General features: G+C 41.3%; 1 protein-coding gene across 1 annotated transcript; it reads left to right on the forward strand.

The window, feature by feature from the left end:
- The first annotated feature begins 1,492 nt into the window (after positions 1 to 1,492).
- LOC131905098 (cytochrome P450 4A12B-like) lies at positions 1,493 to 18,782 on the forward strand. Its single transcript, XM_059256048.1, has 13 exons — positions 1,493 to 1,690; positions 2,359 to 2,373; positions 3,404 to 3,536; positions 4,151 to 4,195; positions 4,639 to 4,766; positions 12,489 to 12,613; positions 12,971 to 13,125; positions 13,547 to 13,653; positions 13,748 to 13,938; positions 14,039 to 14,172; positions 15,051 to 15,115; positions 15,263 to 15,339; positions 17,966 to 18,782. Exons 1-13 carry the CDS (start codon positions 1,502 to 1,504, stop codon positions 18,132 to 18,134), a joined length of 1,533 nt encoding a protein of 510 aa, XP_059112031.1. The 5' UTR covers positions 1,493 to 1,501; the 3' UTR covers positions 18,135 to 18,782.
- The last annotated feature ends 360 nt before the right edge of the window (positions 18,783 to 19,142 follow it).

Below are 19,142 nucleotides of genomic sequence, written 5' to 3' on the forward strand. Positions count from 1 at the left end.
GCAAGCAGGATCTCTGTGTGTTCAAGGCCACACTGGAAACAAAGCCAGGTGTGGTGGCACACACCTTAAATTTCAAAAGCAGTTAACCACGGAGGTCCTGAGGTCTGTACAGATAGACAAGAAGTAACAGAGCTGGGTAGGAAGAGGAAGTAATATAGCTGAACAGAGAGAGCAAATCAAATGGCAGAACAGCAAGGCATATAGGTGTGGGTAGACAGGAAGTAACTTGCATTTGGAAGCTGCAGAGTTGGTGAGGTAAGGTTGGCTGGTGGCTTTCCCTATTTCCCTGATCTCTCTAAGGCTTTCACCTCTATATTTGGCTCTGTGTTTTTTATTTAATAAGACCATTTAGAAAATCATCTACATTTGTGATGATTTTAATGAGAAATGCTCCCCTTAGGTTCAGGTTTTGAAAACGTGGTCTGTACCTGGTGGTGCAGTTTGGGGAGGTGGTGAAGCCCTGCTGGGAAAATCCATCATCAGTTGTGACCTTTGAGAATTCAGAGCTTCACCCCTTCCAATTCTCTCTTTCTGCTTTCTGCTTGTAGTTGAAGATATGAGTTCTCAGCTTCTTGCTCTAGCCACCATGCCTCCCTGCCATGATGGATACATATCCCCCAGGAACCATAAGTCCAAATGGATCCTCTTCCTATAAGTTGCCTTGATCACTGTGTTTCATCATAACAACAGGAGAGTAACTAACACAACACTTCTTCCTCCAATACAACGCTATCAAATTTTATTGCACCAATACTGCTTTCTGCCATCAATCACAAGACTGTGAGTTTAATAAATATTTGTGAAATCTGTTTAATGATGAAAAAACAGTGTACCTTATTAGATATCTAGAAAGGGATTATGATCTCACATTGTAAATGATGACACTGAGCTCAGAGATGTTAAATTGCTGACTGCATGTGTAATGAGGTTGACCTGGGTCTTCAACTTCCTGAATCTAAGTTCAATACACTGTTCACCAACACAGTCACTGTGGGTCATAACTGGATGGTGAATGTGACAAGATCAGGGGAATATTTCAGAGGAGGCTGGCACAGACAGCTCTGACAGCCAGTAGGAAACCCTATAGCATGCTTGCAATGACTTTTCCCCATGTAACCCCTCAATTTACCTCTTTGTCATAATTTTTTTCTATTCCTAAAATCTTGGAAATAAAACAAACAGCCACTTCTAATGAGCTTTTGGTAAACTAAACCTTGAACTCCTTGAAGTCAGCTTTCACCTGCTCTGTTTGTGGCTCTTTCACAAATATTTGTGAGCTATGTGGATAAAATGACATTTAACCACTGTCACCTGATATGCCTTTCATTTCACTGTTTTCCAAAGTAGGTTGTTCACGTTGATCAACTCTGGTCTTGAAATCAAGCTCTGCTCACACCCATTTCCCTCCCATAAGTAGGTGGGGCAGTCTTCCTGGGGCTTGAAGACACAAGAGTGTTCAGTGAAAGTGAGGGACAGTCAGTAATCCAGAAGCTGTTGTATCATGAGTGTCTCTGCTCTGAGCCCCACCAGATTCCCAGGAAGCATCTCTGGCTTCCTCCAAGTAGCCTCTGTGCTCAGCCTACTCCTGCTGCTCTTCAAGGCAGTCCAGTTTTACCTGCACAGGCGATGGCTACTCAGAGCCACCCAGCAGTTTCCATTCCCACCTTCTCACTGGTTCTTTGGGCACAAGGTATGAAGGGAAGGGAAAGGTGGGTGGGAGAGCAGGGAGGATGGTGTCTCAGAGACTGGCCATCAGATGTACAGAACAGAGCTTGCTATAAAACAAGCACAGGTCCTTCATGGGCCACTCTGCTCAAGATGGGACACACATCAAGTTGGGCTCACTTCAGCAACAGGGGCTCCCTGCTCAAAAGAGCCTGGTTTTATTGCTCTGCTGCACACTCCTTCCTCATGCAGATCTAGCATCTGTTCTGAGAGTCCTGGACTTGGGAGGTTGTGGTTGGTCCTACCTAAGCCTTTTCCTTTCCAGGCTGAGTAACTTCTGTAACTAGAGTTAGACTTGAGGTTATGGGGCTAGCTTCTGGGGAGTGCAGCTTCATCTAACTACAGCATCGGGCTCAGATTAAGGGAGAGAGCAAAGATCTAAAAGATAGCACTAAGAGGCAATCAAGCTGGGTTCCAATCCCAGGTTCTGTTGTTACCTCACCTGTTATCAGAAAGCTGTACTTCAGCCAGGTGGTGGTGGTGCACACCTTTAATCCCAGCACTGGGGAAGAAGAGGCAGGCAGATCTCTGTGAGTTCGAGGCCAGCCTGGACTACAGAGTGAGTTTCAGGAAAGGCGCAAAGCTACACAGAGAAACCCTGTCTCAAAAAACAAAACAAAGAAACAAAAAAAGCTGGACTTCTTGGTGGTTCCTTGCCCCCGTTTCTCTTCATCCTCAGCTTCTAGCACAGAGCTTGTCTGAGAACATGGCTATTGGTGTGGTAGAATCTGTCCTGTGCATGATAACAACAGGCAGGAATCTCAGGGGGTGCCAAGTGTGCTAAAGGGACTCACTTTGCTATTGGGCGAAGCAACTGATCATGTAAGCTTACCTAAGACAAGAGCTGCCTGGATAAATGATTTCTAGGTTTAAATCCTAAGGGTCAGGAAAGTTGTTTTGCAGATGTGAAGGCCATTGCTAGAGATGTTCTATTAGTCAAAGTCCATTTATTTATGGGCTTTCCTCCTGCATACCCTGTAGTGTGTGTTCCATGCTGCTAAGCACACTGTACCTCAGAGACCAACCAAGGGCCTGGCACAAGTCTTCCAGAAAGGAGATTTAAAAAAAAAAAAAAAAAAGCAGTTCAGGGGCTGGGGAGAGCCTCTCTCACCTCTAGGGGAACGGGCACAGAATTAGGTAAAAGGTTGCAGGGAGAGTCTTGTGACAAGGGTTACATATTGACCACATTTAAGAGGTGACAGAGTATGTGAAATAAGGGCTAGAACTGAGGTTACGGGGCTAGCTTCTGGGAAGTACAGCTTCAGCTAACAGGACAACAGCATCTGGCTCAGATCAAGGGAGAGAGCAAAGGTCTAAAAGACAGCACAAAAGGCAATCGAGCTGGGTTCCAATTCCAGGTTCTGATGAATTGTCCTCACCATGTCCCTGAGGTTGTTCTGCCCTTTATTTAGGAGCAAGAACTAAAACAAGAGATGATTTCTTTTTATTTTACTCTTGAGGTTTTGTTAGTTAGTTCATTTTTTTTGTTTGTTTGTTTGTGTTTTGACAATATCTTGCAAGGTATCCCAGGCTGGCCTGGAACTCACTGTGTAGCCTGTATTGACTGTATACCAACCAGAGATCCTCTGGCTGCAGCCTTCCACATGTTGTATTGAGATTACAAACACAAGTCATCACATGTGGCACAAAATATTTCTATTGATATCAGATCCCCAAGGACCAGGAGCTTCAAGATATTCTAACACGGATAAAGAATTTCCCAAGTGCCTGTCCACAGTGGCTCTGGGGGACCAAGCTGCGCTTCCAAGTGTATGACCCTGACTACATGAAGGTGATTCTAGGAAGATCAGGTGAGGGTGAAACTCCATCACCACCATAGATCTTCCATTCTGGGTTTATATCTGGGCCTATGAAGTTACAGGAATAAATGACAATTTAGTTACTAATGCTTAAACAGTAACTTTCATTTTTCCTGGTTACAACCTTGTGTATGGTCAGCAACCCTTACTTAATACTGTCTTGGTACTTAGCACTGCAACATTAAAATAGTAGTATGAGTTCAATTTATTTATTTTTTTGAACTGTTATAAATAAAAATAAATTTCATATCTATAGCTACTTGGGTTTGAATCTTCTAATTGCTCTATTCTGTATCGTGGATGACTAAGCTACTAGAAACCGCAGTTAAACCACAAGGTTGTCTTATTCCTTGGGGTTGGGGATATAATAATCTCTGTTTCTTGGTAACTCGCTACTCTAATCCCAGAGATGTTTAGCTTCTGATGTAGGGAGGTTGCCTCCCTAAGCCAGACTGTCAAGAAGGGAATGGCAGACAGCGGGAGGTAGCATGAGGCACTGCCAACAGACAGTTATCAAGACTTCATGGTTCTCTCCAGTCTCATCTGCAGCCATTTCAGACTGCTTCATCTTTCTTTGTTTCTAATTAATGCTTCATTTTTTTCAGACCCCAAAGGTCATCGTACCTACAAACTTCTAGCTCCTTGGATTGGTATGTATAGCCATATTAAAAACCAGCTGTGGTCACTCTCCACTTGGGTTTGCTAAGAACTGTATCGACTCATTGAGAACAATGGGAGATGAGTCATTACCTTCAAGATATATCCTTTACTTGTAATTTCATTTCTCTTCTAACCGGACATTAACCTCTTCCTTGTGTTTCCATATCTCCTATTTACCAACATTCGTAGTCTGACGTATATGTCCTTCTTTATCCTTCACTCACTGTTTAAAATCTTTGTCTTGTAGCTATCATGATCATATTGTAAGTACCAGGCCAACTGGGGAAAACATATTACTGAAAAGTACTAGTCTTTTTCCATCCTTATTTGTCTTCTTGTTCCTCCAAGATCTCCAACGTTTGTCTCTCCAAATTGCCCCTAGTCTTCTAATACCATTGCTCACACACTCATTCACACAACCATCTCTGTCCAGGGTATGGTTTGCTTCTGTTGAATGGAGAGAGATGGTTCCAGCACCGACGAATGTTAACCCCAGCTTTCCACTATGATATCCTGAAGCCTTATGTGAGAATCATGGCAGATTCTGTTCATATAATGCTGGTGAGTCTTCTCTCTGTGTGCCTCTCTCCTGCATCTCTTTCACCCTCATGTCCACACACCCACTCATAGCACATACTCAGATTCTGCTCTTTAACGTAGAAACCATCAGACACAGTCATATGGAATAACACTCAATTCATTATGTAAAATAGGTTCCTCAAAAGTCAATGCCACAGAGAGGATCCAGATTCGGGGAGGAGAGAAGAGGAGAGGAAAGGAGAGGAGAGGAGAGGAGGCTACATTCTCACAGCTAAACTATGTGTACCATCATACCCCATATGACTCTAAATTTCTGACTTCATAGTGCTCATTGAACTTTTGATGAATGAAAAAGAGTTTAGATCAAGATGATCCCCATTAGGAACACATGTGTAGGCCCATGGGCTTTCTTTTCCTTGACTATTTTATTACCATATTTGACTTTCCATTAGTTCTTTCAAATTTCATTCATCTGTCAGAAAAATGAAGGGTTCCCTGGGGTCCTCTTCATCAAATGAAAGGTTGTAACTGATTCACAAAATTCAAAGTGAAGATATGTTTAATCTTATAATTTTCCTCTGAGAAGTAGGTATTAGACTATAAATATTTTTCACACTTAGTTTTCTAAAAGATGTCTATATTAGCTATTTCTGTTGTTGATGAGATTAAAGACCTGAGAAGAAGCTGTCAAAGAGAGGGAGGGTTTATTTTGGCTCACACTTCAGAGGATACAGTTCATTGTGGTGGAGAAAGAATGAATAGTTGTTTCATGATCCCAATCAGAAACAGAGAAAGAGGAATACCAACTCTTCCTTGACTTTCTCCTTTGTCCCCTTTCTATTTAGTCTAAAATCCTAACCCATGGAATGGTGATGTTCTCATTCATGGAAGTTCTTACCTTAATTCAATTCTACAAATGCCTACACAGAGACACTCAAAAGTATGCCTCAATGATGTCCTTGGTCTGTCTGTATTTCTCTTTCTTTCTTTCTTTTTTTCTTTTTTCTTTCTTGGGGGAGGACCTAAAATGTATTTACTTATTTTAATTATATTTTTATTATTTAAAGCAATTTAAAATTTAAATATATTTTAATCATTTTTTCCTATCCCCTAAGTCCTTCCAGATCCTATCCACCTCCCACCTACCCAACTTCAAATAATTTCTCTAAAATCAAACAAACACCCAATACAACAACAACAACAACAAAAACCAAAACCAAGAAAACAAAATAAAACATTACCCAAAAAGAAAAAAAAATCAAACTGTAACTAAATAAAAGCACACACACACAAAACTGTGGAGTCTATTATATGTTGGTCACATGAGACCTATTCTGGAGTGATTGATATACCCAGTATCAATCCATTGGAGAAAACTGATTTTCCCTCTCCCAGAAGGTATAAATGACAGTTGTTAACCTTTACCCTAGTGGCTATGTTTTCACTCATTCATTCATTTAAAAAATACAACAAAATAAAATATGATAAGCTAAAACAAAAAGTGTCCCACGGAAGGTGAACAAAACAAACCAAGAGAAGAAAGGGGACCCACGAGAAGGCACAAGAATCAGAGACCCACTCATTCACACACTCAGGAATCTCATAAAAACACTTTACTGGAAGCCATACTAAATTATCAGAGGACCTGGTGCAGACCCAGGCAGTCCCAGTGCATGCTGCGTCAGTGTCTGTGAGTTCATATTAGCTCTGTTCATGCTGATTTAGAGGGCCTTTTTTGTTGGTGTACTCCATCCCATCTGGCTCTTACACTTTTTCTGCTTCTTCTTCTGTGGGGTGTCCTGAGCTCTGAGGAGAGGGATTTTATGGAGAAATTCTATTTAAGGGTAAGTGTTTCAACGTTTCTCATTCTGCATAATGTCTGGCTATAAGTCTCTATATTTGTTCCCATCTGCTGATGGAGAAAGCTGCTCTAAAAGTGGCTGAACAAGGCATTCATCTATGAGTGTAATAGAATATCATGAGAAGTCATTTTATCACTAAGGACTATCCAATCTCAGGTTCTTGGTCACTCAAGAAGTGTTGAGTATGGCTTCTGTCTAGTGGAATAGGCCTTAAGTCAAATAAGACATTGTTTGTTTATGCCCACAACCTTTGTGCCACCATTGCCCTAGCATATCTTGCAGGCACTATATCATTGTAGATAAAAAGTTTGTGATTGTCTTGTGTCTTGGTGTTTATGTTTCTCTTTTGATAACATGTGGAGTATTTTCCTCTACCAAAGATGCTGGAATATAGAGGTGAAGTCTCTATGTAGGCACCAGCTCTACATCTCTGTGTTCAATGAGTTGTGTAGGTATTGTCTTTAACAATGGGGCTTGCTGTCAGTTTGTAGAGAGCAAACTACAGTCTTGGCAATAGACCAGGTTTTTTGGGGGTGTCTGTGGGCCCCTTTGGCCAGCAACTTAGATGTAACCAACCTCAGTACTGAAAGCTTGGTTTGGTGGCAAGAGATGGCCAGTTGGGACTCAGTCTCTCTCATTATTTGGCAATTTCATTTAGATCACCTTAATATACATATATGGAATTTTCTGCTGTATTAGGTTTTCATACTACTCTTCAAATGTCCCTCAATTTTAGTTATCTCTCCTTGTATTTCATCCTACAACCCTCTCTTCTCTATCCCTCCCCACTTAATCCTCCCATTCCAGCCCCACCCCCTTTACTCATATTTATCTATTCTATTTCTCTTTCCTAACAAGATCTAGTCCCTTTAGTCTGTTACTCTATACCTATCCTCTATGGTTCTATGGATTGTAGCTTGATTATTATTGACTTTATAGCTAATATACTCATATAAGAGAATATATGCCACATTTGTCTTTCTGAGTCTGGAATACCTCACTCAGGATAATTTTTTTTCTAATTCAATCCATTTGCCTGATTTTAGTGGAATTGCTTTGGCTTTCTCTCCATTAAGTTGATGTTGGCCATGGGTTTGCTGTAAACAGCATTTATTATGTTGAAGTACGTCCCTTGTGTCCCTAATCTCTCCAGAACTTTTATGATGAAGGGATGTTGGATTTTGTCAAAGACCTTTCCTGAATCTAATGAGATGATTATGTGGTTTTTGCCTTTCAGTCTGTTTATATGGTGAATTATATTTATTGATTTTCATTTATTGAATAATCCATGCATCTCTGGGATGAAGTTTACTTAATCATTGTGCGTGATCTTTTTGATGTGTTCTTGGATTAAGTTTGCAAGTATTTTATTGTGTATTTTTGCATCTATGTTCATAAGGGAAACTGGTCTGTAATTCTATTTCCTTGTTGTGTCTTTATGTGGTTTGGGTACAAGGATAAATAACTGTGACTTTGTAAAATAAATTGGGCAATGTTCTTTCTGTTTCTACTTTGTGGAATAATTTGAGTAGTATTGGGATTAACTATGTTTTGAAAGTCTGTCATAATTCTGTGCTAAAACTAAGTGGGCTTAGGATTTTTTTTTTGGTTGGGAGACTTGTAATGACTGCTTCTAATTCACTAGGAGTTATAGTTCTGTTTAAATTGCTTATCTGATCTTGATTTAACTTTGATAAGTAGTATGTATTGAGAAAATTATCCATTTCTTTTAGATTTTCCAATCTGGTGGAGTATATGTTTTTAAAATATATTCTTATTCTTTGGACTTCCTCAGTGTCTGTTGCTATGTCCCCCTTTTCATTTCTAATTTTGTTAATTTGCATCTTCTCTCTCTGTCTTTTGTTAATTTGGATAAGAGTTTGTCAGTCTTATTGATTTTTCTCAAAGAGCCACCTGTTTTTTTCCTTAATTCTTTTCATTTTTTCTTTGTTTCCATTTTATTGATTCAAGCCCTAAGTTTGATTATTTCTTGCTGCCTACTCCTTTTGAGTATGATTTATTGTCTTTGTTCTAGAGCTTTCCAGTGTGTTGTTAAGTTACTAGTATGAGATCTCTCCAATTTTTATGTAGGCACTTAGTACTGTGAACTTGCCTCTTGGAACAACTTTCACCATGTCCCATGAATTTGGGTATATTTTGTGTTCATTTTCATTCAATTCTAGAAAGTCTTTGATTTCTTTCTCAATTTCTGTCTTGACACACTTTTCATTCAGTAGAAAATTGTTCAGTTTCTTTGAGTGTGTAAGCTTTCTGTTGTTTCTGTTGTTAATATTCAGCTTTAACCTATGGTGGTCAGATAGGATACAGGGTGCTGTTTAGATTTTCTTTTATCTATTGGGACTTGCTTTGTATCTGAATATGGTCAACTTTGGAGAAAGTTCCAGGAGCTGCTGAGATGAAGGTCTATTCTTTTGTGTTTGGGTGAAATTTTCTGTAAATATCTGTTAGGTCCATTTGGTTTATATCATCAGTTAGTTCCGGCATTTTTCTGTTTGGTTTTTGTCTGGATGTCCATTGGTGAGAGTCAGGTATTGAACTCTCTTATTATCAATATGTAAGGGTCAATATGTGATTTAAACTATAGTAGGGTTTCTTTTGCACACTTGAGTACCCTTGTGTTTGGGACATAGATGTTAACAATTGCAATGTCACCTTGGTGGACTTTTTTCTCTGATGACTTTGTAGTGTCCTTCCCTATAACTTCTGATTAGTTTTGGTTTGAAATTTATTTGTCAGATATTAAAATGGCTGCACCAGCTTGTTTCTTAGATGTATTTGCTTGGAATATCTTTTTCCAACCCTTTACCCTGAGATGATGTCTTTCCTTGATGTTAAAGTTGTTTCTTGGATGCAGCAGAAGTATGGATCCTGTTTTTGCATCATTCTGTTAGTCCTTTTATTGAGGAATTTAGACAGTGATGTTGAGCAATATCAATGACCTATGCTTTTTTTTTTTATTCCTGTTACTTGGTTGCTGCTGCTGCTGCTGGTGTGGGTGGCTGTGTCTGTTTCTCCTGTTTTGATTTTGCTGGTCTGTGATTATTTATTCCCTGTGGGTTTTTTTTTATGTAGTTAACCTCTTTAGTTTGGAGTTTACCTTCTAGCACCTTCTGTAAGGCTGGATTTGCAGAATTTTTTTTTTTTATCATGGAATGTCTTATTTTCTCCATCTGTGGTGATTGAAAGTTTTGCTAGACATAGTATTCTGGGCTGGCATTCTTGGTCTCTTAGAGTCTGCAGCACATCTGTCCAGGCTCTTCTGGGTTTTAGAGTCTCCATTGAGAAGTCTGCCTTTGTATGTTACTTGGTCTTCCCTTTAATAAGCTTTAATAATCTTTCTTCGTTCGGTATGTTTACTGTTTTGATTATTATGTACTGAGGGGGCTTTCTTTTCCAGTCCAGCCTATTTGATATTATGTATGATTCTTGAACCTTGATAGGCATCTCACTTTTTAGGTTAGAGAATTTTTCTTCTATGATTTTGTTGAAAATATTGTCTATGACTTTGACCAACATTTTTCTCCTTCCTCTATTCCTATTATTCTTAGATTTGATCTTTTTGTAGTGTCCCAGATTTCCTGGATATTTTGTGCCAAAGAATTTTTAGATTTAACATTTTCTTTGAACTGATGTATCCATTTCTTCTATTGTGTCTTCAGTGCCTAAGATTCTTTCTTCTACCTTTTGTATTTCATTGGTGAATGTAGAACTTCCCTGGTTCCTGTTTAAGTTCCTAAACTTTTCATTTCCATACTTCTTTCAGTCTAGGTTTTCTGTAGTAATTCTATTTCCATTTTTGCGACTTGATTTATTTTGTGCATTTCCTCCCATTGTTCATTTGTGTTTTCATAGATTTCTTTAAGGGATTTATTGTTTCCTTTTAAGGAATCAAATCATATTCATAAAGGCTGTTTTAAGGTCTTTTACTTGTGCTTCAACTATATTGGAATATCAAGGCCTGCTGTGATAGGGTTGCTGGGCTCTAGTGAGACATATTGTCCTGGCTGTTGTTGTTGACTGTGTTTTTACTCTGGTGTCTAGGCTTCTGGGATTGGGAAGATTATAATTCTAGGTGCTATTATCTGGTCTTGATTTTGTTGAGTAGGTGTTTTGTTCCTTAGTTTCTGTTTCCTCTGTTGTAGCTTAAGTTTTCCTGCCTGGCCCACAGTCAGGATATATCTCTTTCACCTGCCAGTCCCACAGCCTCTCAGACCCGACCAAGTAAACACAGAGACTTATGTTGCTTTCAAACTGTATGCCGTGGCAGGCTTCTTGCTAACTGTTCTTATAGCTTAAATTAATCCATTTCTATTAATCTATACCTTGCCACATGGCTCGTGGCTTACCGGCATCTTCACAAGCTGTTTCTCATCGTGGCGGCTGGCAGTGTCTCCCTGACTCAGCCTTCCACTTCCCAGCTTTATTCTCCTCCTTGCCCCGCCTATACTTCCTGCCTAGCCAATGGCCAATCAGTGTTTATTGATTAATTAGCAACACATTTGCCATACATCCCACAGCACTTCCCCCTTTTTTTTTTCCAAAAGGAATGTTTTAACCTTAACAAAGTAAAATTACATATCATTTGGGAATTTGGGCGTAGCTTCTCTTACTACTTCCTGCTGGAAGGGGGCGCTGTATCTTATGGGGAAACAAAGAAAATTTTAGAATTATGGAATAGTCCATGAGGCTGTATCGTCTGAGCCAGATGCCTTCAAACCATTCTGGATGTTGGATCATCTGGGCCATGGTGTCATCGGAGACCTTCAGGGGGTCTTGGCTGGTCAAACCTGATGTATCTTAATCTTGAACAAATCCATAGCCTTTGGCTTTCTGTGGGAACAAAAGAGACTCTTTTCCAAAGCAACATATCCTTATATACAAATTTTGAAGTCAAGGTACCTTTAAAATATACATTTTGGTTTAACTCAACATCTTTTATGATCAAGTGTTTTTCTGCAGTTAAAAATCCAAAGACAACACAATCCAGATTCTCTGTGTAATATCCATTTTTACGTGGCTTATTTTTTATACTACCTTTACTGTCTCTTAATGACTTTATTTTTTAAAACTATGTATTTGTTTCTATAACTCTATACTCTGTGGTTCTTAGGAGTGTGTGGTGGCTGTGTTTTGCCTGTAGGAAAATCTTCTGGGTCCTCATAGGTGTGGGCACTGGGGGTTCCAGGTAAAATCGGTTTCTGGGTATTGGGACTTGGGAATGGTGATAAGCTGGGGATTACAGAGGGGTTTCACAAGAGGGGGTGGGAAGCAGGTGTTCCACCAGGATCTGCTTAGTTAGTCCCCTGGGAATGGGGGCAGAGAGTGAGGAGAGGCCACAGCAGTATGTCTACTTAAGAATTGAGCATGACACTAGGCGATTGGACTTGGAGGAATAGAGGAAGGGGCAAAGATCTGCAGCTAGCCCAATTGCTTCCCTGGTTAGAGTAGCTAGTGGGTTCCTGGGTAGTACCTGCTGGGGTTGGGGGCTGGGATAAAGCTGGAGTTGGGAAGGGAGTTTAGGAGTGGAAGAGCTATGGGATCCACTGGAGATGGAGGCAGGGAAGAAGGGAGGCTGCAGGAGATGTTCTGTTGCAGAGCTGGGGGATTAATTTGGAGGAGCAGAAGGAAAGTAAAAGTCCGCAATTAGCCTACCTGCTTACTTAGCTGGAATATCCTGTGAGTTACCAGGGAGTTCCCTTGGTGTTTCTTAATCCAACCAAACTGACAATGGAAATCAGCCATCACATCATCTGGTACAGGGAGTCAGAAAAATGGTGTCTGGAGTGAAGGAAAATGAGTCTTGTCTAGTCAGCACCAGCCTTCTTGGAGAGTTGGGGCCAGGTCTCTACTTCCATTACAGGATAAATGGGAACAGATTGTTGGCCAGGATTCCACCATGGAGATCTTTCAACACATCTCCTTGATGACCTTGGACACCATCATGAAGTGTGCCTTCAGCCATGAGGGCAGTGTCCAGCTGGATAGGTGAGTAATATCCCTGAAATATAGGGTCTTTGGTCTTGCCAATTAGTGTGGCCTTACCCAAGAAGCAGATGGAACACCTTAGATACTAACAACAACAAAACACAAGATCTTCCCTTATACAGTAAGAAATTAGGCCAACCTCTAACTCTAGATCAGACACCATCATGCCTCAGATGCACCATGGATTCCTAGAAAGATGGAAGCCTGAATGGCCATGCTATCTTCCGAAGACATGGTGGTTACAAGAGTAGAAGACAGAAACAACATGAGTTCTAGTGTTATCTCTGTCCAAATTAAGGGAATTACCACTCTGTCTCTGGGTCATAGCTCCTTATTGTCACTATGTTGTGTTCACAGAAAATACCAGCCCTACATCCAAGCAGTTGAGGATCTGAACTATCTCATTTTTTCCCGTATGAGGAACATGTTCCACCAGAATGACACCATCTACAGTGTGTCCTCTAATGGCCGCCAGGCCAACAATGCCTACCGACTTGCCCATGATCACACAGGTTCTGTTTCTTTCTTTTCTCTCCCCTCTTTTACCAGGCTCAGTCTAAAGAGGCTAGCCATGATATCTGAAGCAGATCCAGGTTCTTTCGTCCTGAAGGATATGAGATGAATTCATGTTGGGTACTTTCCTAGTACAAGGAAGCTAAGACGTAGAGTGCTGGATGACATGCAGTGGTTACCTGGGGTGTCACATTGGTGGTATTAAATGAAATCTATCCCATAAGCATTGAAAAATATCCTCAGCTGTTATCCCAAGGGGCAGCCTGATCTCTATCAGATGCGCTAGACTCTCACACCTTACCCAACCCTTGACCATATTTATCCTGACCTCTAGAGGGAATAGAGTTTGAGAAAGAGGGTACATGGGCCTCTTGGGAGCTCTGCTCTTATCTCTGCGTGGTAACTACTGTCCTTGGATAGACCAAGTGATCAAATTGAGGAAGGCTCAGCTTCAGGATGAGGGAGAGCTGGAGAAGATTAAGAAGAAAAGGCGATTGGATTTCCTGGACATCCTCCTGTTTGCCAGAGTGAGTGTGTGAAACCTGATCAAAGACTTGAGACTTGACCTAGAATCACAGATTGAGGAACAAACATTGCTCTCTCATCTGTGGCCTTTTCCAGATGGAAAATGGAAGCAGCTTCTCTGATAAGGACCTTCGTGCTGAGGTAGATACGTTCATGTTTGAAGGCCATGACACCACAGCCAGTGCTATCTCCTGGATCTTCTATGCTTTGGCTACACAACCTGAACACCAGAAGAGATGCAGGGAAGAGGTACAGAGTCTTCTAGGAGATGGAACTTCCATTACCTGGTGAGTAGGAGTTCAGGATAGAAGAGATTTCTGCCTTCTGGTAATGGGGAGCTCCTGGTCATCCCAGCTCTGTATGACTTTTAGATTGGCCTCATTTCAGGGACGACCTGTACCAGATGCCCTACACTACCATGTGCATCAAGGAGGCCTTGAGGCTCTACCCACCTGTACCGAGTGTGAGCAGAGATCTCAGCACACCTGTCACCTTCCCGGATGGACGCTCTTTGCCCAAAGGTATGGGCTTCGCAGATCAACTCAGCCAGGCAAAGAAGAATGGGAATTCCATGTTTCTTTAGGAGTTCTGAACTAGTGAAGTCTCTAATGACTATCCCATTCCTTATCAGTAGTGATGAAGGGATTTTTTACTTTAAGTTAGAATGTAGTGCATGAATTGCTTTACATACAGTTAGAATTCAGCAAAATCTCAGTAAATAAAAATGAACCTCTATAATGAATTTCAGCCTTTAGGCATTAGTTGTTAAATTATTACTTGATTCAAAAGAGAATTAGGTAAGTCCTGGGGAGATGCATTTTTTTCTATGGGTGCAGGCAAAGGAGAAAGTTCAGGGACTCACAAGTCATGGATAAAATGTGCTCCACTGTCTGAGGATACCTCAAGTTGATGGAAGAGTTTAACTGATCATCAGATCTTAGTCCCATATCATGGCAGAAAAATACCCACTGGATCACATCATTGGGTGTGATTTCCCCTTCTGCCACATTGAAGCTGTGTAAACAAGAAAAGATAATCAGTCTTGCTGAGACTGCAGAATCTCATCTGACAAATGGGTATACAATAGTGTGTTTTGGAAGTTGCTTGTGAATGTTGAGTGTGGCAAAAGGCTCGTGGAAGACATTTGATGAAAGAGAGTTATCACTTCACTCAATATAATAGTGATTCTCAAATGCTTCCTTGTTCTCACACCTAGGTTCATTGGTTTTGGCAACTAGCCTGTGCACAGTGCTTGGCCTGGCGCACCCTATTTCCTATAACAAAACAATGATTTCCAGCACGTGTGCCATTTGCATATACATGTTCTCTGCTGAATAAAGGAGCAAGTGCCCTACCCCACCGGCATAACCAGTCTCTCTTTGTACTACTCATTCCACAGGTATCACAGTCGTGCTCTCCTTTTACGGCCTTCATCACAACCCATCTGTGTGGCCAAACCCAGAGGTAAAAGGGGCAATGGGAAAAGGTCAGGGGAAGGTGTCTCAGGACCAATACCTACTCCTACTCTGGCTTCTGGACATTTGGTTCCCTTTTGAGTTGAAAGCAGAAGTTTGACTCCTGCCTGACCTGGCCCCGGTATTTTCCCTGCAGGTGTTTGACCCTTCTCGATTTGCAACCGAGTCTGCCCGACACAGTCACTCATTCCTGCCCTTCTCAGGAGGACCAAGGTGAGGTGCCCACTGTGTGGAATGAGTAGAGAAAAGGGTAGTCTCTGGGTATATATCTAGTCTTTGTGATTCCCTAGGTTCCTATATGGTGTCTTCAGGTGTTTGTGGGTGGGATACATTTTCTGTGCCCTACAGAGTTGGTATTTAAGGAGGCAACATAGGTTTTTGGCAGACTACTTTTCCCAAAAGTCATATAAATTTGTGTCAGTGTGTGTATCAAACTTCACTGTTTATTGACATTTTCACCATTTCTAAAATATGAATCTTCATACTTAGGTTCTCCTATGTAAACTGGCACTCAAGCATTTTTTCCTCATCTGTCAGATCTCTTAAAGGATGAATATATGTCCCCATCATTCTCCACCCATTCCAGCACTTCTGTTTAATTCCCCAATCAGTCACAACAATGAGTATAAAAAGATTTTCATGTTTTTAGAATTACTTTGAAGCCATGTTTGGAAAAGTACAGAGCCCACTGTGGTAGGATGGACACCAATGAATCTTCTACACAATTTTGATTTCTAACTCAACAAAATTTTCACTGCATAGGATTTGGCACAGAGAAAAATAACTTGAATAAACGCTTTTGTGTGTGAATTTAGCTAATTTAAAAAATAAAATGCATTAGAATATACAAAAGGTGAATATTTTAAGTAGTAGCTGAGCAACCTGATACTCCCCTATCTGTTAATGACCTCATCATTGATCCCTAAGAGGAACTGTTCACCCCTAGGTAAACTCATTCTAGATAAACAATATGCTTACAGCCTGTTCTGTGAAAATTGATTCGGTGTGGCAGAGGTCACAACAATGAGTATAAAAAGATTTTCATGTTTTTAGAACTTCATTGAAGCCATGTTTGGAAAAGTACAGAGCCCACTGTGGTAGGATGGACACCAAGGAATATTCTCCTCCACAATTTTGATTTCTAACCCAACACTAACAAACATTCCTGAAATAGCTGTTGAGTTTAAAAGTTATAGTCCAGAGAGCTGCTGTGACAATAAATAAAGACCGGAGGACTAATCCTATGTGGAATGTGGATTGCCCGGCAAGTAATGAAGAAAAGGAAGGCTTTTCTGTGTCCACAGTTCTGTGACCTCTGCCATGCTGAATCAATTTTCACAGAACAAGCTGTAAGCATATTGTTTATCTAGAATGAGTTTACCTAGGGGTGAACAGTTCCTCTTAGGGATTAATGATGAGGTCATTAACAGATAGGGGAGTGTCAGGTTGCTCAACTACTGTTTAAAATATTAACCTTTTGTATATTCTAATGCATTTTATTTTTTAAATTAGCTAAATTTACACACAAAAGCATTTATTCAAGTTATTTTTCTCTGTGCCAAGTCCTATGTTGTGACAGAAACATGGAGACATAGGGTTCTGCCTCAGCTTCATCAACAAGAACAGAAAGCTGGTCTACAGAATCAGCCACCCCTGTGTGAAATAGACATTTCTTTCTTCTTTGATACTTTCATTTAGTCACTGAGAAGTTAATAGAATGATCCACATTCCTGGCACTGTCCTAGGCCCTGGACTATGCTGTGACCTTAGTGCCTGGTGTCCAAGAAAGAAAGAGCCAGGCGGAAGGATAAGGGCTAGCTGCTCATTGTTCTGAGCCTTGAGCATGTGGAGAGAGAAAGAGAGAGAGAGAGAGAGAGAGAGAGAGAGAGAGAGAGAGAGAGAGAGAGAGAGAGAGAGATTCTCCTTGGCCTCTACAACATTTACTGAGCCAGAAAGTAAGGGCCGGGCAGGTAAGAGTTGAGGAGACAGCCACTCACAGGAATGTGGCTGCATCTGAGACATCTAGACATTATGCTACCAGATTGAAAGGATGGGAGGGTCAATATGAAGAGAAGGGATTGGGGGACCAGTGAAGTCTAGGACAGGAAACTGAAGGCAGCACACAGGGACATCTCTGGGATAGAATTAGAGAGCACAGACTGAGAAGGAGCAGGAGCCTGACCACTGAGTGGGAGGCGGGTAGGCAGGAGCTTGAGGCTCCCCAACCTGGTATGTTCTCCCGGAACTTCTCCAACAGCATCCAACTCCATGTTAGGATTATAGAGACTTTTCCCCTGAACAGTTATTCCCAAAAGTGTGATCCATCCCTCCCCATGTTGCCTTGTTCAATGGAATCCACACTGGGGAAATCAGAAATTCTTAATGAGGGAGTCAACTAGCCAAAGACTAGCTGATTCCTTGCCTCTCAAAGCAGGATTAGAGTCAGTCTCAGAAAAGAGGGCTATTTGTGGAAGATTAAGACAGCAAGAATTGCGGGCAGTGGTGGCGCACACCTTTAAGCCCAACACTCGGGAGGCAGAGCTAGGTGGATCTCTGTGAGTTTGAGGCCAGCCTAGTCTACAGAGGGAGATCCAGGACAGCCACCAAAACTACGTAGAGAAACCCTGTCTCAAAAAAAGAAGAAAAAAAAAATAAGACAGCAAGAATCAGGGACCAGGGCAGAGGCATACATATGTGGCCTGTAAGGAAGGGGGTCAGGCTGAATCCCATGAAAGAGTGTCCTGAATACCTACTTCTATGCTAGGGCCAAAAGGACAATGGCTGCACAGCTCAGAACAGAACCTGAGGCCACTAATTTTACTATCCTTTTCTGACCCAGGAACTGCATTGGGAAACAGTTTGCCATGAGTGAGCTGAAGGTGGCAGTCGCCCTGACCCTGCTCCGCTTTGAGCTGCTGCCAGATCCCAACAGGATTCCAGTCCCCATACCAAGACTGGTGTTAAAGTCCAAGAATGGGATTCATCTATGTCTCAAAAAGCTCCAGTAATCTTCTCAGGACAAAGACAACTCCAATGGCATTTTGCCTTCCATTTTGTCTTCCTGTCACTCACTCTTGTCCCTAGCCCACCTGCTCACATCCCTTTCTTTCTTCCCTCCTTGTTTATTCCCTTCCGAGTGCTTCCTGTCTCCTTGTCTGTCAGTATTTCTCTCCCACCTCCTTCCAGGACCCCCACCTACCTTAATGCATGTCTGACCTTCCACCTACTAATCTCCGTGACTTCCACACCACCTGCTCTTCTGGGTCTTTCTTTCCTTTCTGCTGCCTGTGTACCCTTGAATGAGCTTTATACTGATGCCGTAAATGATTACAACAGAAGCATGTGCTCTTATGATTCTAAATATCAGACATTTTACATGATTTCGCTGGGGTCAAGCTAAGATTTTCAGTGCCATGCTAGGCCCTTTGTTATCGCTATGCCTCTTCTTTTTCCTTTTCCATAATCTAGAGCTGCATTCCTCAGTTTCAAGAGTCCTCCTAAGGGTTAAAATCCAATACCATTTTTAAGTATACTTAAAGACACTTCTGTCTCCAGATCATCTCTCCATCTTTCCAATGTGTATGCTCATTTTATGCATTCCATACCATACTGGCCGTGTTCATAGTTCTACCAAGATTAGGACACGCATGTCAGAAGATCCATTGTTCAACCAACCTAACACAGTCCCTCATCTATCCATCTAAATCTCTCCTTCAAAGTCTCCAACTACCAGCTTATTTTTAAACAAGCTTCACTATCTTTTTTCCTCCCTGTAATAAAGTTCACAAGATGGCATGTTGTTCCTATGCTTTTTGAAGGAGAGGGAAGGAAAGAGAGACTGGGGGGGGGATTTTAGGAGGTGACAGGTCCTTTTTGGGACCAGGGAAGGAGGTGGCATCTGCTCTCTGGTATTATGGATTCCCTCCAGACTGTCAAGATGGATCTCACATGCTCCAGGAGGCCTCACCTATGTGACATCTGATACCTACACTTGCTCAACTGTAAGGTTCTCATGT

Source organism: Peromyscus eremicus, chromosome 2, assembly GCF_949786415.1.
Source record: "Peromyscus eremicus chromosome 2, PerEre_H2_v1, whole genome shotgun sequence".
NCBI classification, from domain to species: Eukaryota; Metazoa; Chordata; class Mammalia; order Rodentia; family Cricetidae; genus Peromyscus; species Peromyscus eremicus.

Bases quoted from the DNA above. Each gene is read 5' to 3' on its own strand.
- LOC131905098 (XM_059256048.1), top strand. From the start codon at position 1,502: ATGAGTGTCTCTGCTCTGAGCCCCACCAGATTCCCAGGAAGCATCTCT. The intron at 12,614-12,970 runs GTGAGTAATATC...TTGTGTTCACAG, and splicing joins GGCAGTGTCCAGCTGGATAG to AAAATACCAGCCCTACATCC. The intron at 13,939-14,038 runs GTGAGTAGGAGT...GCCTCATTTCAG, and splicing joins GATGGAACTTCCATTACCTG to GGACGACCTGTACCAGATGC.